The sequence below is a fragment of the Pseudorca crassidens genome, chromosome 14 (genome assembly GCF_039906515.1).
Source record: "Pseudorca crassidens isolate mPseCra1 chromosome 14, mPseCra1.hap1, whole genome shotgun sequence".
NCBI lineage: Eukaryota > Metazoa > Chordata > Mammalia > Artiodactyla > Delphinidae > Pseudorca > Pseudorca crassidens.
Window position 1 is genome coordinate 69,939,222 of NC_090309.1, and position 24,068 is coordinate 69,963,289.

The 24,068-nt window shown below is 52.8% G+C and overlaps 1 protein-coding gene across 1 annotated transcript in view; it reads right to left on the reverse strand.

Moving 5' to 3' along the window:
- The window catches only part of PLB1 (phospholipase B1), a 201,933-nt gene that overhangs the window by 23,292 nt on the left and 154,573 nt on the right, over positions 1 to 24,068 (reverse strand). The window contains exons 32-49 of the mRNA XM_067703362.1: positions 23,755 to 23,859; positions 23,549 to 23,644; positions 23,253 to 23,324; positions 22,125 to 22,163; positions 21,498 to 21,558; positions 20,599 to 20,657; positions 19,573 to 19,646; positions 15,395 to 15,438; positions 14,575 to 14,683; positions 13,162 to 13,213; positions 12,361 to 12,441; positions 11,737 to 11,802; positions 10,508 to 10,608; positions 9,443 to 9,524; positions 8,667 to 8,771; positions 7,519 to 7,614; positions 6,896 to 6,967; positions 602 to 667 (exon numbers count right to left, since the gene is read on the reverse strand). Coding sequence (XP_067559463.1) covers positions 602 to 667; positions 6,896 to 6,967; positions 7,519 to 7,614; positions 8,667 to 8,771; positions 9,443 to 9,524; positions 10,508 to 10,608; positions 11,737 to 11,802; positions 12,361 to 12,441; positions 13,162 to 13,213; positions 14,575 to 14,683; positions 15,395 to 15,438; positions 19,573 to 19,646; positions 20,599 to 20,657; positions 21,498 to 21,558; positions 22,125 to 22,163; positions 23,253 to 23,324; positions 23,549 to 23,644; positions 23,755 to 23,859 — 1,380 coding nt within the window. The remainder of the gene's footprint in view (positions 1 to 601; positions 668 to 6,895; positions 6,968 to 7,518; positions 7,615 to 8,666; positions 8,772 to 9,442; positions 9,525 to 10,507; positions 10,609 to 11,736; positions 11,803 to 12,360; positions 12,442 to 13,161; positions 13,214 to 14,574; positions 14,684 to 15,394; positions 15,439 to 19,572; positions 19,647 to 20,598; positions 20,658 to 21,497; positions 21,559 to 22,124; positions 22,164 to 23,252; positions 23,325 to 23,548; positions 23,645 to 23,754; positions 23,860 to 24,068) is intronic.

Sequence of the window (24,068 nt, forward strand, 5' to 3'; positions counted from 1 at the left end):
ATAGGTGCTCATCCGACACTGGTGGTTGATCCCTCGATCTGGTGGCCGACACATGTGGTCTGGACCAGGCCGGTCCTGCAAGGCCGGGTGTGGTTCAGGATCCTTCAGGCCATCTTTGCAGTAGCTGCCCCTAAAGTCATGGGCCCTGAATCCTCAGAGCTAGAATGATTGACTTGAACCAAGCAAGCCCTGGAGACCCACCTGCATATGTGTCAGCTTCCTGTTGGGCCCAGCCCCCGGAATTGAGGTTCTTCCCACTCAACGACAGGAAATTGACAGTGCATCATACCCACCGCCTCCCCCTCATCTCTTCTTGAAAGGCTGAGCTGCCTGATCAGAAATGATGTTTGTGCAAAGGTCAGAGACAACTGCTCCACAGGCACTTCCTCTAGTTGGTTGCTGACATCAGGTAAACACTTGAGAACATGTTAGGACAATCCTGGGACTTTGTGGTTCAGGAGCCTTTTCTTCACATTCCAATTTCCAGTATGTAAGCGGGGTACGTTTCTGATTAAGCTAACTCTCGGAAACCCACACCACGCCCCGCCGGGAGGTGGAAATGGTTTGTCCCTGAGAGAGGCAGACGTGCGTCGGGGGTTACCTCAATGGACGGCTTGGTGGGGTATGTGTAGTTACTGTTCCGGGGGGTTCTCAGGAAGGGTTCATTCTAGGAGAGAAAAGAAACCACAGGGAGAGCTTATCTGACAGCCTGGAAGATTGCTTAGGAAACATTAAGTACTAACAATCCTGTCCTGTAGATTTATTTAACATGATCTTCTGCATTTAAATAGAAAGAACCGTACAAACATAATTTCATTCATTCCCTAGAGGGTTTTACATAACAGCTTTGACAAGGGATGCACAATAAAAGGCCTAAAAAGGGTTCCATACACGTTCTAGTCAGGGTTCTGCGCTTTTGTTTTCACCCTGACAACTGAACATCTCCCTAATCCTCAGAATGATTTTTCTTTCCTTTGTCATTTCTCTGGCAAGAGATTCACATTATAGCACTTTTTTCTTCACCAAAAAGTGTTATGATCATCAATGTATTTTAATATCTGCTGCTATTAGTATGATTTTGCCTCCTTTGAATTATGTATCTTACCCCCTTCGGGTTGGCTTCACATACTCTGGTTGTGTTTTTTTCTCGTGAAACAGCCTCTTCTTTCCCTGCTCGCCTATTTATTTTACAGTCAGTTTCACACACGCCCAGTCAAGAATCCAGGTCTATTCAGTTGTGGGTGATAAGTTGGTCGAAGAAGGAAGTAGACAAAGGAGAAAAGGGGGAAAGCAGGTAATGAGAAAGCGTGAAAATGACAGTGAAGCAATAAGAAGTTCATAAGCCAGAGATCAGGCCAAACAGCCCAGGGCTGTCAACACCTTCACAAGACGTGCTGAGTAGGGTAGAAGGGCCATGGTCTGAAAATTTGGGAATAACATGGGAGTAAGTAGGAAGAACCAGAATGTTGGAGAAGAGGTCATTGGAGATCCGAACCAGGGGTTGAAAGCTGACTGCCCATCTGCTCTATTTTGGCCTGAAAGGTGCTTAAAAAGTTAGAGGAGGAAAGGAAGGGAGAGGAGAGAAGACCAACTCTGAATGCTTCCCAAAGAGGCGTGTGCCCTTCAGTTCTGGCCCTACCACCTCCTCTTGTCCCAGACCTGATCCCATCCACACGGTTGTGTTCCTGCCTGGCACTGCATCTGAGTCTGCAACCCCCGCTTTACAGATGAGGAGCAACTGGGGGGCAGAGTGGAGGAGGGACCTGCTCCAGGTGGAGAGCAGGAAGTGAGTGCAGAGCCGGGCCCGACCCGTCAAGCCTCCTGACCAGCAGTGGCCTCCTTCCATTCCTCACGGGGAATTCCTCCTGATCACGGGGGTCAGGTCCGAGAAAGACCCTGCTGGTCAGACAGAGGGATGAGGAAGAGAAGGTCTCAGCAGTCACCTTGGAGGATGAAATCTAGGTACATGAAAGCCCTAGCCCTCAGCACAGACCTTGGCTCCCTGGGCAGTGCACGTCTCTCCTAGCCTCCGAGTCTCGGCATTCCTAGCTGCAACATGATTCAGAGGGGGCACTCGGGGCCAAGGGCAGGAAGTGTGCCCTGGACCATCTGCAACACTGCAAGGAGACAGAGCTTACAATGGCGCGTCGCCCCGGCTAACGAGGCTTGTCTCTGGCCAATGCTATTGTGCCCCCCGAGCTTCACCATCAGACGAGGGCGCTCTGGGAGCATCCTATAAATAAATGCCCCACCTTTGTAGAGCCCCATGTGTTCAGAGCTCTGTTCTAGGTGCCAGAATGAGGGGAGGATACAGAGGCTTACAACCCAGTCAGGCAGAGAACATGAGAAGCATCAGGTAGCGAAGCATCAGAGGATAGCGCATCCGGTAAGTGCAGTAATTGCTGAGGAACGGTTGCAAGATCTGGGAATGTGTGGTCCTCAAAGACGAGACTCGCTGGGAGGGGGGTCACTCGTTATCATTCTCTCCCCACTTCACGGGAGCCCCGATGGGGCACAGGGCCTGGGGGCTGGAGCTAGTCTCAGAGTGGTTACCACAGGAAGAACCGGAGAGCAAAGACGCTCCCTGCCCTTCCAGACATGCTTAAAATCAAACTGGAGAGCCTATTCCATCTCATGATCCAACGGTAGAGGGAGGGGCCAGAGAGGGGAGACTGAACTAAGGCGTCAGGGAGACACTGGAATGCGGTGGGGAGTGAGGCCAGAACGGGAACAATGAGAACAGGTCCAGGACAGTGGCAGACAGGCGGCCTGGGTGCCCTGGGCCCGTTGACCGCACTGTGTCTGCATGAGTCAGACTGGGTTAAAGGCCTCGCGCTGAGCAGAGGGAAGAGGGAGCCCATTTAGTCCGCTGGCTCTCCTAGGCGAGGTTGCTAACACCAGTAAGTAGAAAGCTAAGCCCATTGAAGGCCAGCACAAGGAAATGTTCTCCTAGTTAGAGCTGTGCAAAGATGGTGTGGCCTGCCGGTGGGCACAGCCCCGACAGCCACCTGATGTGAGTCAGCAACGTGAGTCAGTGGTTTCGGGAAAAGGTCTTCTTCATCTTGGCAGTGTTACTAGGTGTAAAGTTCCGTGAAGGAGAGCTGGTTTTCTTCTGTTCTGTGCTGCTCGGACCAAACCAGGTGTGTACTGTCAGGGCCGGGCACCAACTTAAGGGGGGGCCACGTTCCAAGGAGACATACCTACTACGTGAGGCAGGGTTTGGGACACTTGTCTGCGATAAATAGTTGAGGAAACTGAGGAGAAGACCCAGGGGAGGGTGGTAGTGGTAGAAGAGAGGAGGACGTAACAGCGGTGCATGGAACACCCTCTGACATTTCTGTCCCACCTCATCCCAACTTCCCATCCTATCCCATCCCATCATCCCATCCCAAACGCGACCTACTAGGCTGATTTTACAACATATTAACAGGTAGCCACTTGGCTGTTAGAAAAGCACTGCCTTGAGCGTGTGGAAGTGTAAGTAGAAGCCATAGCCTCTAGCTGCCTTGGGAGGGATGTGGTAGAATAATTCAATTATTATATGAGAGACTGCCTCAACAGGACTCCAAGGCCCTCTGCACTGAGATCCTAAGGTTATAAAATTCTCTGTTGCTCTGTGATGGGAAGCATCAGGTGACCTTTAACACACAAAGTGTTGAGGACCTGAACTGGGGTGGTGGCAGTGGGAACGGAAAGGATGCCAGCGGGAAAAGCACTAGGAAGGATCCTATCAGATAGCGTGCCTGACGTTTCACACCTGCAGAACTGTGACAGCCACAACAACGTGGACAGAAATAGGAAGTCCTAAGGATCAGAGAGTTTGGGAAGACAGCTATTTCGTTCCTATGGACGTTGTTACTCAAACATCATTTTTTGAATGAATATGAGTGAGTTTGAGATGATGAGGAGGTCCGGGCAGGAATGGGAGATTTAGAAGTCCAAAGCATTCAAAAGACAATAGACCCCATATGTAATTCAAAAGAGAAACACTGCTAAATAATAAAGGAAGTATAAGGGAATCCAAGAAACCTCGGCTTTTTCTCAAGATGAAAGACTGGATGAAATAGCACTCGAAATTATTTCACTTTGTTTATCCGTGTTTCCCCTTGGTTCCCCCATTCTGTGGGTACCCTGATCATATATTTAATCTGCCTTCTGGGTAAGCTTACACCATAGAGGGCAACCAAGGGGGAAAGATCTCTTAAGGGTTAGAAATAGAGCTCAAGTTTGGGGAAAAAAAAGTAAGAAATGATGACACAGGTTGGGGGATCCTAGGCAAAGACATTTAACGGGAAACCCTGGTAATGGACAGATCTCAGAGTGAGGGGACCTAAAGAAAGAGAAAAGAGAATAGGGCTGAGACATGGAAGTTGGAGAATGTCCACATTTTCGATGCTGGGAGAAAGGAAGGAGGGTTATTAAAAGAGATGAGAAGGGGCAGACGCTAGAAAAACAGAACAATCAAGGTGGCTTTACATCCACGAATGCAAGGAGGAATAAATTCACGGAGGAGGTGGCTAACTCTGACAAACGCGTCTAGAGAGGGCAAGAAAAAGACCTGAAAAAGGACTCCGCTCACCTTCGGCCGATTTCTTCAAAGCTTGAGGAGGAGCCACAGCCAGCAGCCCTGGGTTAGGGAAGGAGTGGGCAGAGGCCATGAAGGCAGGAAGGGGACAACAGTCACAGTCCACAGAGCAACTGATCAGAAGTTGGCCACAGGGCTTCCCTGGTGGCGCAGTGGTTGAGAGTCCGCCTGCCGATGCAGGGAACACGGGTTCGTGCCCCGGTCCGGGAAGATCCCACATGCCGTGGAGCGGCTGGACCCGTGAGCCATGGCCGCTGTGCCTGTGCATCCGGAGCCTGTGCTCCGCAACGGGAGAGGCCACAGGCCCACGTACCGCAAAAAAAAAAAAAAAAAAAGTTGGCCATAAAATCCTGTGTGCAACCTTAAAGTCTAACAGAAATCCATGGAATACTGTTAAGTGCCCGACCTGGCTGGGCAGAATGCACTTGCAGTTGATTGGGGCTGGGGGAGGAGCAGGCAGGAAGCTGAGAGAGCTCCCCAGTGCTTGCATCCGTCCCTGCCCCCTCCTCCCTGCTGGGTCCTGCCTGTGGCCTCTATGTTTAGACTCAGCTAGGATTAAAATATGTGCTGCCTGGCCCCTGTCAGCTCACACTGAGTTGCTGGTGGACTTTTATATAGCTCCAAGGCACATGGGAGGGAGCAGATGGGACCTGAGGAATGCAGAATTCTACGTTGCCTGGTGCGGTGAGGTTGGGCTGGCCAACAGATGGATCCTTTTGGAATGTGCTCTGGGGTTGCCTGGCAACCGCTTCTCCCAGGCTGGGCTTCTACGTTCCAGGAGGCTGGATTTGCTCTCCTCTGCTCACCAATGGCTCATTCAGGTTCTGTCCAGGAGGAGAAGCGGAGCCCAATGTGGCTTGAGATTCTGGGTGAAGCAGCAGCCTTTTGGGGCTCCGTGCCTGATCTGGGACTTTGAAGCCCATGGTGACAGGGCTCTACCTGCCCCAGTGCCTAGGCTCCAACCTGGTACTTAACAGATATTTGTAAGGAGGAGAGCAAATGACGGCTCCCTGGAATGGGCTGTGATTACTTTTACTATTTAATGGAAGGGGAATTGGCAGATTGGAGAGGGTTTTCCATGGCTGATGTTCAGAATGGCCATATGGGTTCTGAAAATATTGAAATACTTACCCCCGTATGGCTTACAGCCACTGCTCTGAGTCCCCGAATGCCCCCACTACCCAGGTTGCCTGCTCCCTCCCCTAGAACCCGCTGTACGTGGATCTAGCAATTAAAGGGTTTACACCTGGCACAGAAGGGCCCTCTAGGACCTTGCCCGCATTGCACTGATTATTACATCTTTTGACCATCTCCTTCGCTCCAAGCCCTGGACCCGGCATCTGAGCCCTCTGCTACCACTGCCTTCACTCCTGCATCCCTTCTTCCCACCCTCCTGATGAAGCTGATGGTACACAAGGCTAGCCTGGGCCGGAGACTGGGGTGGGGAAGGCAGCAGACAGGGAGGGGTATACCAGGCAGGGCTGCCCACTGTCTCTGGAGCCCTGGCAGACACACGGGGGAGCTGCAGGTCCTCTCCCTGCTCAGCTGGGAGGGTGGGAGAGGGCGAAGCAGCCCAACCCAGGTGGGAAACCCAGCCTCCCAGACCGGGTCACGCTCTCCTGCTTTCACTGCCTCTGAGGGCTCTCTGGCCTCAGCCTTATTTGGTTAAAGAGCCATAAGACAGGGGCTAGAAGAGGGGGTTGAAGGCAATGGGCACATGTACCTGCCCCACTCCTGGGCCTGAAATCAGGTTTAACAACCACTTAGATCTTCCTCCTTAAAAGGAGCCCAGCCAGCCTCACCCCAGTCATGGCAAGGCTGGGCCTGCTTGTCCCTCCCCCACCCAGCTCCAGGGCTCTCCTCCCTGACCCTCTCCCTGCCGGACATTCCCGATCCAGGCTCGACGACCACTAACCACAGCTTCTGAGCCCAGCTGGCTTCTTGCTAGGCCTCCAACCTGCAGCCGGACCTTCCCAACTGCCCCACGTACCGCTGCTGAAATGAGTGGTCTTCCCACCTTCTGGCTTATTAACGCCACTTCTCAAGAATCCACATCCGTCACCCTACTCGTCTCCCTCTACTGGGGCCAGGCCTCCTCTCCCACCTGCCTCTCCTAGAGACACAGGTGCTTCTGTACCCTCTTCTACCCCTCTCTGTTCTCCTCCACTTCCCTCCATCCTCCGAAGTCCGTCCTCTCCCAGTCAGGGGGCAAGATGGGCAAAGGGGAAACTGTGGTGCGGGGTGAAGGGGATGGGTGGGGTCTGAGCTCTGGGTTTCTGGAGAGCAGCACAGCAGGCCCTCCCTCATTACCTGAGCAGGGCAGGGGAGGGGTATAGCTGCCATCAGGTCCAGGGTATCCGTTTTCTTTCCTAGTGGTTCAAGCTGATTGAGGAAGAAAAGAGAGACGTGCATGTACTAATTTGTTTCCCCTGAAGTGAACATTCCCTGGCAGGGCTTCCTGCAGTGGGGAGAGCTCAGATTTGCTTTCAGGGGGCCTGGCTTCCACTCCTGGCACTGCCACTTGCCAGCTGTGGGATACTGGGCCAGTTTCTTAGCTTCTGTAGGATTCAGCTTCCTCAGAAACTCCTAAGACTTTTCTTGCAGGGCTGTTGAGAAGCTTAAATGAGATAACATGGCTTAAACTGCCTAGAACAGCTGCTGACACATAGAAAATACTGAATAAACGTGAGGGTTCTGCCTTGCATTCATGTAAAGAGTCCCGCACCGCAGTTCAAAGCCCACGAGAGGGGAGGCAGTTGATCCCGGAATCAGAAGGACTCCGTATTTTCAGTTCTATACAGACTTCCACAGATGCGCTGGCCACTGCTCCTCTGTATCTTGCTTGCAAAGGGAGGCCAGGAACAAGCTCCATTCTAGGGGGCTTTGCTCTAGACTAGAACCCCAGAGAACCAGGGACATCCCATGTATTTTACCATATTGACCCAAAGGGCTCTGGAGAGCTGGGAGTGGAATTTCTGATTTGGATGGAGGCAGTCTGGGGCGAAGAAGGACACATCCGGGCGCCCATCCTGAAGGAGAGAAACAGACGTCCTTAAGATCCCGTTGGCGCAGAGGGTGGATAGTGGGCCACAGCTGGTGGGCCTGACCCCTGGGGTTGACCTCTCAATGCCCTCCTCCCCCGAGGGTGCTCCCCGCCTGTGGCTTCCTAAGGCCCTGCTCACCTCGAGAGGGAGATCAGAGCAGTCCCACAGATCAATAGCCTTGAGTGACCCCAAACTCCTAATCTGCTTTCCGGTCCCACAATTCCCCTTATTTAATTAAAAAAGCGCTATATGTATTTTTAGGCACATGTACGTAACCCATGCCATGGTTGAGGGAATGAGATACTAGTCCCTGAGGAAGTCTTGGTCAGCCAGCTGGGAAAAGCTACTTCCCAGCCCTTGGCCAGCTGGTCCCAGTGACCTTGGTGGGGAGAAGAGGCCAAGCCTTGGGGCAGGCCTGGGCAAAGCCTAGGTGCTCAAAGCTTCCTCCGGCTTCCCTCCAGGTAGGCCAGGCCCTTGGGATGGAGGCCCAGGTAGAGAGAACTGAGTCCCCACCCTGGTCCATTCTGAGCAGAGCTCTTCTGCTCAGAGTGGAAGTGTCAAGTGGAGAGCAGAGCCAGGGGCGGAAATGGTACCCTCCGTTATAACTGCAGTGTTGGCTGTGGGGCAGAAAGTAAATAGTCTGGAATTGGACGTGTTCAAATCTCACCTCTGTGCCTTATTTCCTGTATGATTTTAGGGAAGATACTTCAAGTCTCTGAGCCTCTGTTATGTGGGGATGATAAAACTCACCTCAAAAGGCAGTTGTGGAGATTTGATGCGTGGTGCGCACAGTGCCTGGCACATAGTAGGTGCTCAATAAAATGGAGGCTGTGATGAGTAGTAATGAGAACATCTCACGTGGGACTCCCTCTGGGAATGCAGCTCTGATGTTCGGGGAAGCTGTACCCACCAGACCAGCAGCTGGAGAGCTGCCCGGGTCTGCCCCATTTATTTTCACTCTCACGGAAGCACTTGGCATTTCTGCCTTGAATTTTCTCCTCCCTTTGGCAGCCCTGTCAGGGAGGCAGGGGGCCTACCGCCAGGATGGGGAGCTGGATGTTGTAGAAGAAGGGCTGCAGCACCACGGAGAAGTCCTCCCGCGTGTCGTAGCGACCTGACTCCACCAGCTCACGCATGCTGCTCTGGGGACACACACATGGGTGCCTTCTGCACAGGCCCTGGGGCTCCAGGTGCCCATTAGGGCAGGGGTGGGGGTGGGTGGGCAGTGTCCTTGTCCCCGTCTCCCTCAACAGGTGGGCTGACTCAGTTCTTCCCTTGAGAACACAGACACACCTGATGGTAAATCTCTTTCCAGAGTATTGGATACGGGTTGTGCCACCTTTTGGTTTTGGTTTTAAGTGGACCGCAAGTTCTGAAGGGCCGGGCAGGAAGTCCCACAAGGAACGGAAAAACCTAGGGAGAGTCTCCAGAGGGCCCCCAGGCTCGGGACCTGAAACTCCCCATTCGTGCGTGGCCTGCCTGTTGGGGAGGTGGGAGGTTGGGGGGACAGCTGGGCCTCTAGGGTGCAGTGGAGGGAAAGGTAGTCCGATGGGGCACCTAGGGCTGCCGCCCTCTTCAGGCCAAGTGTCAGGGCTGAGCCACCAAGGACAGCTCAGCCACGAGGACTCTGCCACCTGGGTTCCTTTGGGATGACTCCAACTGGGCTGCCTGAGACACCTCAGCCAGGAAGTGGCCTGGAGGGCGATGTTACCCCTCAAAGCCTGAACAGCTCTTCCCTTCCCCGTGTGCCTCCCCTGGGGGGCTCTGGACTGGCGTGTTCATCGAGGGGGAGGAGAGACTTTCTTGGTCTTACCTGGTAGGCTCGGGTGACAGCCTCCAACCTGGCCAGCTCTTGGGAGCTCTCCCGCGGGGTCAGGACGCAGTTACACAAAATGCTGCACAGAGAGGGGGAGGCAGGGGGACCCAGAGCAGAAGCTTAGGTCAGAGACTGACTCTGCTGCGTGGGGCGGGGTGAGGTGCTCACCGGAGCCCTGGCTTAGGAGGCTCTGCCGCGCGTGCTCAGGGCAGGTTTCAGGCCTGACAGGGGGATGGACAAAGCCCCAAGGGTGTATGGGGCAGGTCCAAGTGTTGGACCACAGGCCCTGGGCCTGCAGCAAATTACGCTGAACACGTGAATTTGGACAATGAAAAGCCAACGTTCAGTGTTTAGAAATAAAGTACAAGTGCCTGCTCTGGCGCTGGAGCTGGTATTTCGGGGCCTCTGATGCTCACGCCTCAGACACCTCCTGAGTTCACACTAGTGCCCCACTGTGTCCCCTTTTGTTTTGTTATGGATTATTTCACATCCATAAAATACACTTAATGTTAAAAAAGATATCTCTAGAGCACTCAGAATAGTACCTGGTGCACAGCAAAATTTTAAAAAGTATTTGTTAAATGAGTATATGGATATATAATGTAGGAAGAATAATAAAACACACGCCTTGCACCTCTCACGCAGCTTAAGAAACAAAACACTCCCAGCTGGAAGCTCCCTGTGTCCTTCCCCAATTCGCTTCTTCCCCACAAAGGTAAGGGAATCTTGGGGACCATTCCCTTGCTTTCCATTACGCTTCCACCACCCGTGGACACGTCCCTATATGTTTCTCCTTCTCACAGGCTGGGCTGCACCGTCTCTGAGAACTAGTGTTTGTCCCAGCCCTAACCTCTTCCCTGTGGCTTCCCCGTGGCTTCCCCGTATCACAGAGGTTCTCGCTGATACCCTGAGGCTGGTAAGCGGGGGCCCTGGCTCCAACTTCCCAGAAGGAGGTGGTCCTGGCACAGACCCTGTTACAGACTTGCACACATGGACGGACCAAGTCACAGAGACCCCGAGGAGTCCCCACCGCATGAGCCAGACCAGCAAGCACCCGCCTACCTGGCCTGCTGCACCGGGCACTTGTCGGGGTTCCCCAGGAACACGCGCCGCATGACGCGGGGGCTCATGAAGTCCACGAGGTTGACCAGCGCCCGGGGTACCTACGGGAGAGGCTTCAGATGAGAGAGGGGCTGAGGGGCTTCTTTCACAAGCTGCCTTAGGGCCCCAAGAAGTGGGATCTGGCTCCGGAGTCCCCGAGTTGGGTTCTGGGAGGTGTCGACACAAGGTGACCACCTAGGGCCCTGCAGGCTGTGCCACCCACGTTGGCAGCAGCGTGAATGGGCCTCCTGGAGCAGGACAACATGGCAGACCGAAGTCTAAATGCTGAGGGCTCAGCTCGTTCAGCCATCAGTCAGTGAACCCAAATCCGTTAGCTTTCTTTTTTTAAATTTGTTAGTATTTTTTTTAATCTTTTTTAAAAATTTATTTATTTATTTTTGGCTGCGTTGGGTCTTCGTTGCTGCGTGTGGGCTTTCTCTAGTTGTGGCGAGTGGAGGCTACTCTTCGTTGCAGTGCACAGGCTTCTCATCGTGGTGGCTTCTCTTGTTGCGGAGCATGGGCTCTACTTGCGCGGGCTTCAGTAGCTGCGGCACGTGGGCTCAGTAGTCGTGGCGCATGGGCTTAGCTGCTCCACGGCATGTGGGATCTTCCCAGACCAGGGCTTGAACCTGTGTCTCCCGCACTGGCAGGTGGATTCTTAACCACTGCACCACCAGGGAAGCCCCAAATCCGTTAGCTTTCAATTTGGTGAGGTAGGTGCCCCGTTTGCCAGGACATTAGCCCTTGACTCTCTCCTTCCAGCCCGACCTGGGCTAACTCTGCTGAGCAGGCCCAGAGTCTTGGCAACCCATAGAAGCATCTGGGAGTCAGAGCGCCCCCTCCTGGGCATCTGGAAAGGCTTGTCCATGCCAGGGGGTGGGGAGACCAGAGAGGGGCCTACTGTAGACACTGCCTGCCACTCAGAGAGCGGTGCCCAGCCTGGGAGCCGCCCAGCTGCCTCCACCAGGGAATGTCCCAGGTAGAGGTGGCGGGACTGCCTTCCCTTCCTCAAGCCTGAGACCCTCGGGGCTGATTCCAAATAGAATGAGGCTTCCTTGGGGGGAAGCCCCAAACTCTGGAAAGGGCAGGAGCCCACGTCCTTGTCTGTCTCCTTCAGGGGAGGGGGCATTTCACCCTCTTGCCCCCAACACGCTTGAGCTGTGTCCAGCTTGTGGGAGCCTGCCACTCACCTCTCTGTGCAGGATGTCCAGGGCATTTCGGAGATGGTCAAAAAAGTTGGCTGCAGAATACAGATTCTGGGAAGAGACAGGATGGAGAGGAGGAGCTGGTTAGGGGGAGAGGGCAGTCTCCCCACCCGGCTCCAGCCCCAAGGCCTCGTTCTCCCTCGGCATCCAACTGTGACCAGCTCGTCATGTCAGAATCTGAGATGAACGGTTGGCTACTCGCTGTTGCCAAAGATGGGCCAGACGAAGACTGGAACCTTCAGCCAGAGCTGTAGCTCAGGAGCAGAAGGTGTCTAGTACCCCTTTCACGGGCTTGGGCTTTACTGCTTCTTCTCTTTCGGAATTCTCAGGAGTTGTAGGAAACGGGAATAGAAGCACTGTGTATCTGTCACTTGCTGCCTCATGCCAGCTAGGACATGGGGGGGAGCCAGAAATGCGAGGGTTCGGGGGGCAAGAAGTGTGTGCGTGCACCTGTGTGAATTGCGTGTGCATGTGCGTGTGTGCGTGCACACACACACAGGTGTAGATGGACAATCCTAGGGCTGATTCCAGGGACTGTTCTCAGATAGGATCTCCATGGCTTACAGGTCAAATCAAGGGCGATGAGTAGGCCTGGCCCGCCCCCATTACCGAATCCGTGCAGTAGTCACATAAGTCACTGCCTCCAATCAACACCGTGATGACCTTCCAGTCCTCGTGGAAATGTACTCTCTACACAGAGGGAGGAAAATGCCTGATGATTTCCAACAAATAAAAACACCACAGCTAGGAAATCCATTCAATCCTCCAAAACTTCCTTGCCCTCTTGAAATAACAGCATCAGAATCTCAGAGCTGACAGAACTTCAGAGGTTTGTTTATAGACCACAGATTCTTAGCATCAGGAGGGATTTTCAAGGTCATTGTGATCAGCAACAAACCTCCCCCCAGCTGACGTAATCTCCTGAGGGCCTTCGACAGGGGCTGCCCTACTGCTGCTTGAATGCCTCTAGTGACAGGAGGCTCACTGGTTTCATGGCAGACAATTCCATTTGGGGACTTTAGTGGGTCAGAAAGTTAGTGTTTAAAAATAACCATAGGGCTTCGTTGGTGACACAGTGGTTAAGAATCTGCCTGCCAGTGCAGGGGACACGGGTTCGAGCCCTGGTCCAGGAAGATCCCACATGCTGCGGAGCAACGAAGCCCTCACGCCACAACTACTGAGCCTGCTCTCTAGAGCCCGCGAGCCACAACTACGGAAGCCCACGTGCCTAGAGCCTGTGCTCTGCAACAAGAGAAGCCACCACCATGAGAATCCCATGCACCGCGGAGAAGAGTAGCCCCCGCCACTCACCACAACTAGAGAGAGCGGGTGCACAGCAACGAAGACCCGAGGCAGCCAAAAAAAAAAAGAAGAAAAAGCAATGTAAAAGTAACCAAAAAGCTGACTCACATGGTCATCTTTCATCTTCTGTATCAGAGTCTGGACTTGGCTTGAAAGTTCCCTGAGGAGGAGAGGAAATCAGTCCTGTTGAGGAACAGCGCCCAGACCTTTCATCCTAAAGGGCTTGAACTGGAGGTTTCTATGGCATTAACCCCTCCCCCCCACCACGAGCTGGCAGAGACCCTGAGGCTCAGGACAAGAAGCTACTTGCCTCTCCTGGAGAGTTCTTACAACAAATAACCGTTTGCAAAGCCTGTCGTGTGTTTGTCCTAAAGCAACAGTCAAGGGTACTGACAATTATATTTGTTACGCATGGTCTCCTTTCTAGGACTCCACATGCAAAGGGTCTTTAAGGTTCCATGCTAGGAAACCGTTCATCTCCTTTGAAGGACTGGTGTAGATTCTGAAATTAGATATAGGAAAGTTTTGGCATGCTTCCTCTTTTTACCCTGGCTGCCAGGAAGCTGAGTGTTTGATGCTTAGACACAAGAATCGTAAGAAGGCTCATACTGACACAGTTGCTTCTTCCCCTCCTCCCCCCACCAGAAGCTGTGATTTTTCTCTCTCATGTATATGTTGTGTCATTTTTGGCAAACTTAGCTACATGTTTCTTTTAGAAAGAGGTGGGGGAATAAATATACACCGTACAAACACTCGGGTTTAGAATTCATGGAAAGACCAGACCTCAGGCATCCCCAGCTCCTCACTAGTTTAGGTCCCTGTTATAGTGTGAGATGGAGCCACAGAACGTTCATCTCCTGGCGCCTGGTGGTGGGTCCATCTGTCCCCAGCCGTTTCTACTACTAAGAAGGGTCTTCCCAGGCTGGGCCAGGAGCAAGGAGACCCAGGCGGCTGAGGCTTCTAGGAGCAGGGTGAGGGGCCTCCTTGGACGAGCAGCCCGGGAGGCTGAGCAGTTGGTTCCAGCTGCCTCTGGCTTCTCAGCTGCATTTCCTGCAGCTCCAGAGCAGGAGCAGGGACAGGACAAGACTTACTGCCCCTCTAAGTAGCCTCTGAGGCTGGAGATCCTGGCTTGCCCATCCATTTGCTTGGTACTCCCTGATCTTTTGGGGGTGTTGCCACTTGTGAGGTGCTGTAGAGAGTACCACTATGCCATGGTTAAGTTTTAAAAATTGGCTAAGGTGGGTCGTTAGTTGAATGATTAGAACATGCTGCACAGGAAAGCAAGGCCAGGAGTTCAGGCTCTAGGAGCATGGCCTCTGTCCAAGATCCAGCCCTCCAGCCTCCCTGCGGCCTTGGTCACGGGGCAGCCACAGAAGAGGGTGGCCAAGAACTTCTCAAATCATTGCTGCAAATGGATAAATGTCCCCTTGGCACTCAGAGGTCAGAATTACAACCTTAAAGGGGACTACATGCCTCCCCCTCCCTACCTGACAGGCCCCCTCCCCTCCCCAAATGCCATACTTAGCCTTTGTTCCAGGAACAGCCTGATTGAGGAAGGCATTTGTGTCACTGGCGTTGCCTGTGCCCACCGCATAGCCTGTGAGATTTCCGTTGAACTTCCGAAGGATATCTGGAAGGGGAAGGGTGCACAGGACACAGAGGGCTTAGGATGGAAGGCAGAGTGTGCTCCTGAGAGGAGTTGGGGCCTCAAACGACTTGGTGACAGGCTGGGCCAAGACAACAAGAGCCTCTCAGTTTTCCTTTTCTTTCTATCTTTTCTTTCTTTTTTTTTTTGCGGTACGCGGGCCTCTCACTATTGTGGCCTCTCCTGTTGCGGAGCATAGGCTCCGGACGCGCAGGCTCAGTGCCCATGGCTCACGGGCCCAGCCGCTCCGCGGCATGTGGGATCTTCCCGGACCGGGGCACGAACCCGTGTCCCCTGCATCGACAGGTGGACTCTCAACCACTGCGCCACCAGGGAAGCCCTCTGTCTTTCTTTTTTTATAGTTTACAGTGCAGCAAATACTCACTGTCCCATTAGACTATCTCCACACTCTCTGGGCCAGTTGAGGAGATCTGAGGCTCAGAATGTTTAGTAACTTGGCCCAGGTCACCCGGCCAGCACACAGAAGGGTCAGGGCTCGTACCCAGGTCTCCGGAATCCAAACACAGAGTTTATTCCATCCCCTTCAGCCACCTGTCCACAGGCCTCTCGTCTCATTTCAATGACAGTCCACAAGGAAGATGTTATTCCCTCCTTTCTTAGCTGAGAGGCACTTTCAGGAAGCCTGGGGGTCAGATGGACCCAGAGGGCAACCTCAAGCCACTGGTGGTTACTTACTCGGTAAGGTGGTCACATTCTCCAGGTAGCCGTCCCCTCCTGAACTGTACAGAGTGAACAAAGCCAATGAGAGAGACTGAATCAATACACAGGCTTTACAAAAAAGCGCCCCCAGCTTTTAACAATGCCCATGCCATCAGTACCTGCCAGGTGTGCCAGAGACATCTCTCTGTGTTTGAGGGATTCTGAGAATATTTGAATTCCCCGAGGAGTTGGTTCCCCCCAATTCAGGATTTGAAGCTGAAAGGTGGCTGCTTCTTTTCTTCAGCAAATCAGGAGGGAGCGCACTTAGCTGAGTATATACTACGAGCTCAGCCGCGAACCAGATGCTCTGCATCAGTTATCTCAAATCTACAGACAAGCTTGTGATGAGGATGAACTATCTCTAGTTTACAGAGTAGGAAGCTGAGGCACACAGGGGTTAAGCAACTTTCTAAAGGAAACTAAAAACCATAAAGGTAACTAAAAACCAGCTTGAGCTGGAAACCTTTAGAAAATGGATAAGCTCTTCTTTGCCCAGTGGTCAGGCAAATCCCGCTGGAAGGTTCGGGGGATGGCCTCTCACTGCCTTCCAATGCCCGATCTCATTTCATCTCATCTCATCTAGTTTTATGGCCCTCAATCTAACTTGAAGAGACACAAAGTTTCATTGCCTTTCATGCATTTAAATTGAATACATGGGGGAGGCAAGGAGAAAAGTATTTCTATTTGAAAAAAGTCCAATGTTCAGATGTATTGTATCTACTGTTATTTTTCTTCTGTGTCTCCTCCTTTCTTCCCTCCTCAGTCCCAGCATATTATCCTAGGCCAAGAGATTTTGAGAACACAGTGTTAGCCTTCAGCCCACCAGTAGAACCTTCCAAAGGACAGGCCACGAATCAAAGTCTTGGCTATTCTTCATTCAAGGGAAGGCTTGGAATGAAGTTGACTATTTCACACTATGGTGGTCAGAGGCTTAAGTCAAAGGTTCAAGAACCTCAAGTGGTGGAGAGAAAAAGAAGCCAGGTAAGCCCTACCTTTCTATCTCACTCAGGAATCTCTCTCCTACCTCCATCCAATGTCTGAACTTAACTTGGCCTTTGGTTGGGCATTTTTTTTTTACGCTTCTGATCCTTTCCCAACTCTGTATAAAGCTACTACTTTAGCTGCTTCCTGATCCTTCCTTCTCTGGACTAAAAGCACTTAATCAGAACACTTTTCACTTGGCAGGAAATTACAAAGCCATATACCTCCTCCAGTCACTGTGTTCTAACTCTGCCTCCTTTTCTCCTTCAGTCAACATATAAACACAGAGATATACGTAAACACACACACATCAAGTACATTCTATTGTAATTTCTTGTCTAAAACTATCTTTGTTCCAAAACAAGTGAGGTAGCTGATCAAGACCAATAGGCTACAGAAATCTCTCTGAGCCCGTTTCCAGGAGAAAAGAGAGAATTATACAAATAAATATGGAGGAGCAAAAATAGGAAAGCCTTCGCTCTGATCAGAACTGTGTGAAACATGAAAGAAAACAGACCCATATGAAACAGCTAGTTTACACGAGACCCTTCAGATTAATGTAAGTTGTATGACACCATGAGCTCGAAGGCTGGGCTTTGTTCCCTAGTCACCCATAGTGTGCGGAGAGATGCAGAGAAGATGCTTGATAACATCTATTGGAGGAGTTTCAATAACATGAGACTGACCTCCTAATTAATAAGACAAAGAAATGCATTTTTTGATAAATATTATTTTTGTCCTTTGAATGAGTTCAATCAAGCAAACATTTCAATTGGAAAGGCAATTCTCTAAAGACCTCTGGGCCTACCACACCGTTAAGCTACCCAGAGCTGGGGCCTTTGACTGCTGTGTGATCCTTACAGGTCAAGGGGCCTTGCAAATATTCACAGCCAAACCTCTTCTTGCAGGCCCTGCTCACAGCCGCCCACCCACCAAAAATCCTTCTCCCCCGTCTGACTCTGTGAGGTCCGCTCTCTCCACTTCCTTCCCTTGGAGGAAGAGGCTCGATTTGCATTCTTAATTTACCTATAATCAATTAATTGCCTCATATTTCCCATCCGGAAGTTTTAACGGCTTCAGAAAATTGCTTTTTCTCAGATCAGTCTACTGCATGGACATTTCCCAGGGGATGCTAATGGGCATCTACAGAGAAAGAGTTATGAACAAGGAAAGAGTTCCGGGATTAAGGGAAACACTGGATTCAACAGACACAATTTAAACAGATCTCTTCAACGTAGGGCGGCTTCTCAGAGCCTTCAGTATGCTAACATGTATGTGAATTCCCCCGAGGAAGGATATAGTAGGAAATATTTTCCCCAAAATAAAAGACTGGGGCTAGTGTTCTATGGAACACACTTTGAGAAACCCTAGTCTACGCGCTTTATCAAGTGTCAAACTGTCTCTCAGACTCTGACCAAGAAGAGCTCCTATCTTTAACGCACATGGGTCTTGGGGCAGGTCTTTGAAACATTTAGAATAAAGGGTTTAAAGGGACAGCAGCCACTGAGCACACAAGGCCTCGGAATTGGAACCAGAAGATTGAAACATCAGGCCTTACTGGACCTCACTCATAGGAAGAAACAAAGAGCAATGGCTGAATTTTTCCACAGCTGCAGAGAGAGACCTTTAGCAGAAGATTGTCTCTATCGGAATCCCAGGAATCCGAGCAGTTGAACTGTTTGCGGAGCTGGGCAGATCACCTCACTCCCCTGACTACACCAGCGTCATCGCTGGCTGGCTTGTCTGCTGTATTTTCTGTTTTCCCACACTAGGATGTGAGGCCACGGCCTTCTTTAGCTCAGACTAAGTAAAGCGGCCACAACCTCATGCTTTTTCAACTGTAATAAGCTCTGCTTTCCTGCTCTCCCTCTGGCTTTTCTCTCTGCTGCAGCCTCAGTAAAGCCTGGGGCCCAGTGGTCAGGAGGCAACCTCCACTCTGTCCCTCGGCAGCCCGGTAGAGACCCCCCACCTGGCGGAGGGTGTGTGGGACCTCGGGAGCTGCGAGGCCTTTGGCTCAGCTCTAGGCAGGGTGATGTCCTCACGCTACCCACGCCCTGGATCCTCTCTGTGGGTGGCTCCTGGCTGAGTGAGGATGCCTTTCTCTCACCCGGGAAAAACTTTCTCTCTGGCACTGTCCTCGTCGTCCCCACTCCGTTCCCTCTCGCTTTCTTAGAAGAAACCTTTCATTTGAACCTCTCGGAAGGAAAGGGAGGGGGCCGGCCTGAGCTGTCCTGCCTCTCATCAGCGCTCTGCCCTCTTGTGGTAGGCCGTGTTCTAGTGGTTTTGAATCCTGAGCTAATCGCCAATGACTGTGAAGGGTTCGTAAACAAGAACTTTATCAGGAAAGAAAGAAACTTTAGAATATCCACATCCAACCACTTTCCTGACACGTCTTAAGCTTTCTTACCTCCTGCCTGGAATGCCCTTTCTCGCCTACCAAATTGCTAATCTCTCAAGGCGTAACTGGCTACCACCTTCTCTGGGAAGCCCTCCTATCCCAACTGGCAGGGCTGGGTGTTCCCTCTTCTATAGTCCTGTGGCACTCAGGCATCTTTTATTTTTAAATAACACTTGCCAACTGGGCATAAGCATCTGCCTGTGCTTCCCATATATTCCTCTCACCCACCCGCCTCCATCATACGGGCACATGGGAGGGGCTTGGCAACGCCTATTGGTTGTGATTTTTGTCTCGGCTGTTTCTGCCTGAAGCGGGCGCTGCGTTTCGGAGTTTTCTGTACAGACGTGTGCACGTACATAAAGGCAGAGGTGTGGCTACAGAACATGAATAAACAACATGAATCGATACATACAGACAGTAAACAAGAGACATGGGAGAATCTACGTGTGCACATATACACGCAAACGGGCAGGTGAAGACTCAGAGATTCGGTGCTTTTCTGGTGCATTTCATGTTGGATCTGTTGACCCAGAAGTCTGATAAGTACCCTGATGTGCTCCTTCTGCACAATTAAAAGGAAAGGGTTATTAGCAGTAAAATACCCTCTCTACTCACCAAATTGTTACATTTGGCAGAAATATATAGGTTTTCCTTCTGAAAGCCCCCTCCAGACCTGGTCCTTGCTCTTTGGTATTTATGCATTTATAGGAGACAAACCCCCGGCCGATCTCTGCGGGTGAGCATGGGGTGGGAGGGGGTCATGGGTTAACATTACCTATATGACAACCCCCGGTACTGAGTAGTGACGTCAGATAGGTCATTCGGTTTGGAGCCAATCCCATTGCCAGCCTTTGAAAACACATCAAAATCCACAGGAAAATCAGCAAGTCAAGAGAAAAGGGAGGCTGTGTATATGCAGGGCTTCCCAAGGTGTTCTCCGCGCACGCAACGTAGCGTGAGCAGAACGCTGCCCTGGGAGCCAGAACGCCCGGGTTTGCTGCTTCCCTGGCTGCGTGGCTTCCTCGAATCTCAGCTGCCTCCTTATGGAGCTGAGGCCATGCCCTGCTCATCTCACAGGATTGTTTTGATGAGCAAATTGGATCATAGCTGCAAACACAGTTTTGAAGCCTCTGAAGTGCTTTATAAATGTGACACACTTACAATATTATTAGCGGCATTCTGCTCCTAAGTCCTTCACACGCAGGAAGGAAGAGCCCATAGACTGCGTGGGCCCCAGCGGACAGATTTCTCGTACACTTCACATTTCTCCTCTTTCCCTCTGGGACGTTCTGTGGGCCAATCTCACGGCCTTGGCCGTGCTGCCAGAAAGTGCTGTCTGGGGATGGTACGATGGCCCCATTTCTTGGAACTTAAGAGCAGGGCTTTTGCCACAGCTGTGGAGCCTTTCCTGCTTTGGGGCAGAGGCAAAGACGAAATGGATGTGAAGGCTGGAGCTGCTCGTAAAGTATAATCCCAAGGGAAAAGAGCAGCCACATTAGGTTTAGGAGAGTTTTTGAGTCAAAATGACATATTTTTGCAATGGTTCAAAAGGTGACATTAGGTGTTCCAAACCTCTACTGCCTGAGACAATTCAGTTCGCTCCTGAAAAAGAGTCCCCCTCGCACACCTGATGGAGAAAGTGGCTGCCAAATCAAACCACTGTCCTGCACTCAGACTGACAGAGTCAGGAAGGAGGGGTGGGATAATGCAGAGGCCAGGAGCGCAGGCCCTGGGGTCAGGAGGACGGGGACCCGGAGCCGACACAGCCATCCCCAGCCACGTGGGGCCCACGCGTCCTTACGGTCAGAGAATCCCCCAGAGCGGCCACAACTTGGATGTCTGCAGGTCTCAGGGTGTGCACTGGAAAGACAAACAGACACACTTGAGTCTGTGCGAAGGAAGCTGCAGTCAGAGTCCAGGGCTTCTTGCTTTAAGCAAGACCAGAAACACGACCCGCGTGTGTGTTCGGCTGTGCAGGACTGAGCGTCCATGGCGCCATAGAGGCAGAGCTTAGATGAAAACAGTTTCCCCATCAGAGGCACAATAAACGATCCTGGGCCTATGGGAAGGGAGAGGTGCTGAGAGAGAGGGGGAGGAGGAAAGGGATGCTAGGGCACAGTGGGATCCCACCACTTTGGTGCCAGCAGTCACGTGGGACACCAGCTGTGACCTGAGTGCGTGACCAAATGGCCGCTGGCCCATCCGAGATGCGGTGCAGAGCCCGACGCACGGCCCACTTAGAGCTGGGTTCCGGATTTCCACCAAGAATCTGAGGAATAGTCATGTTGGGTCTTTCCCTGCCCCCAAGTCTCTTCCAAAGACTCCAGGGAACTTTCCAGCCCTATGGCAGGCAGCAGCAGTGATTGCAGAGCCTGGGGCCGCAGGGCAACCCGCAGAGCTGGCTCCCTCTGGGGCCTTCCTGGGCACCACACACCCCGCCTCCGGGCCCGGGCAAGGTCACACCCCAGGCCGGGCCACTGAGGGCGGCGCTCCTGTGGCTACTCCGCATGTGCTCCCAACGGCGGGCTGAATCGGAAGGACCCTGGCCGCCTTGGGTCCTGCTGGGTCAGACTTCACTACAGAAGACAGGGACAAAGCAGGGACTCGTCCCAGGCGACCAGCCAGACAGGAAGCAAGCCCTGGCCACAAGTGAGCTCTTGTGGAGGGGCCCTGGGTCCTGCCGTGCCACAGGGGGCTTACCTGAGGTGGGCGGCGAGGCAGAAGGGGCTCTGTCACTGCACGGCAGCTGGCTCCCGTGACCCTAGGGGTGTAGAATGAATCCCAGAATCTCAGGGTTGCCAGGGGCCAGAGAGGCTGGCTTGGCATCAGACTCACCAGAGAGCTTTAACAAACACAGATCCCTGGGCCCTACCCCGGGGACGGCCTAGCAGGACATCTGAAAAAGGCTCCCTGGGTGATTCTGAGAATCTGGCTGGGCTCCATCTGCTAACCTAGCTCAGACCCCCGCACACGGCCCCCACCATCCAGTGTAAAAATCAGGGCATCAACGAAACGACCCAGCCCACCACATGCCAGCCCTGCTTCTGCAGCAGCCTTGTGAGAGGGATGCTTCTCTTGACTTACGTCTGGAGAGGCTGAGAGTTGACCGGCTGGCCCCCTATCTGTGCTGTTATCAATGGCTCCTCCTCTGCCCTCCCCACTGTCTGAAGGTGTAGGTGGATGGACTTCACAGAAGAGTGTGAATCCCCCCGACGGCCCATCGGGAGCACCTGCCCACATTCCCACCCTGCCTTGCAGGGCTGGTCCCAGCTCGGGGGCCGCCCACTGCATTGGCGGCTGAGCCGAAAGGAAGCAACAAGCGGGTACCTGCACAGCGTTCTTGTAGGTGCTCAGAAATGGCCGAACCTGTGAGGGGAAGCGGGAGGGTGAGCCACCGCAGCAAGCTGACTTGCCTCTTGCTCTGCTCCGGTGCGCAGAAACACTTTCCACGTTCCCAAGCCCCCTGCCACCAGGCTGACCCCTGGGCTCCCTCCCAGGACGTACCCGGCCGTCTCTGCAAACCTCTTGAACAACCGGAATAAACCCTGCACGGCTCCCAGGAAGGAGCACCTCTGCTCTTTGCCTCCCACCCAACTGGCTGAGGTGGCTGGGTCACCTCTCTTTCCCCACGCTGCCCCTTCCCAGCAGAGCCTCCCTTTCTGCTAATACAAGAGCATGTCCCCTACTCGCAGGACCCCTTCCCACCCCATGCCACTCCCGCCCTGCAGCAGCCTGGGCGCCTCCCGCCCAGACAAGAAAAGCCAGGTGCTTTGAGGTCCTGCCCCCTGCAAGCCCCAGATCAGTGGGTTCCCGTGCCGGGCCTGGGACCCCTCTGGGAATCTAGGGGAACTGACAGAGGTGAGGGAGCAGCTGCAAAGGTCCAAGAATCTCTCTGATCATTTGTGAATGAACTCGGAGATCTGCTTTGCCTTTCTGCTGAATGTCTGCTTTCTTAGCTCCGGTTTCCAATGGACCTCCCACCCCCAAACCCCACCTCCATCCTAGAAGATATTCTTCTAGGTCTCAGCCCCTCACTCTTTCCATCCTACCATGGGGACAGTGGCTCTGTGGAGATGGGGTATCCTCTGTCCCTTCCCGCCCTTGAGGTCCTCCCCACCCCTGGCCTTCAAAATGAGATCTGGCTGGTCCTGCCATGTCCCTCTGCCCAGCTGGAGACAGCCGTGTGCAGACTTATGCCAGGGCTTGCTGGGACATGGAGAGACAGAGGCGAGCTCTAGGGTCTCCCGGCCACTGGCTATCACCCTTCACGGCCCAATCAGATGGGGCATTGTGGATGGCTAACTGGAGTCTGGAATGGGTGGGTAGGTGAACAGAGCTGGGGGTGGGGGTGAGAAGCTGGGATGGAAGGAACTGAGAAACGTTAATGAGAGACTTCGAAAGGCTGGGAAAAAGGCTTTAGGTAGACCCCTGGCAAGGCTGCGCTCTTCACTGTACCTGGTCGGGACATGTGATATTGATCTTGTCTTCAAACCTATGCCTTCTTGTCTTCTGGCCGACAGGTTCCAGCTAAACCAAGAAGCAGGAGGATGCAGAGTGAGAAAGGGGTGGCAAGAATGGAAAAGCCAGGATGCAGGGTGAGGCCGGAGAAGGGAGGGCGGGACGGAGGACATGGGCTTTATCGTCATCGCTGTGCAGGGAATCACACAGCCTGAGTGATGGGCCTCTGAAAGCTTCCTGGAATCTTTTTCCTATCAGAAGGAGAATAATTTTTCCTACCTCGGTCCTCTTACCATGTTGTTCCACAGGGCCTGGGCTGCGCGGGCATGAGCCTTGCTACTGAAGTGGAAACAGTCAGGAGCGAAGAAAGAGCTGTCAGGCAACCCCTCCTGGTCACAGGACAGAATAGAGGGGCTGTGTTATAGGGACGTCGCATAACACACATGGTGCTCAGACAGCTGGGCACACCTGTGGCTCCCACTTATACATGAGGCCCTACCGGGGTCTTTGGCATCGCCACGTTTTCAAAGAACGGCTGCACGACCACTGTAAAATCTTCCCTTGTGTCATATCGCCCACTCTCGACCAGCTGGTGAGTCCCCTCCTGCAGGAGGAAGGGGGACAGGGGTCAGGAGACTCTCTCTGCATCTGCCCGGTCTTTGGGAACTCTTTCTCCACTGCAGAATTAAACAGTCTGACTTTTGAGTGAAATCAACCTGCAGCAAAATCCCAACTGATCAGGCAGGAGCCAGCTACTCTTCAGATCAGGCTTTATCTCAACCCCTGCCCCTAACCTCTGCTGCCTTTGCATCT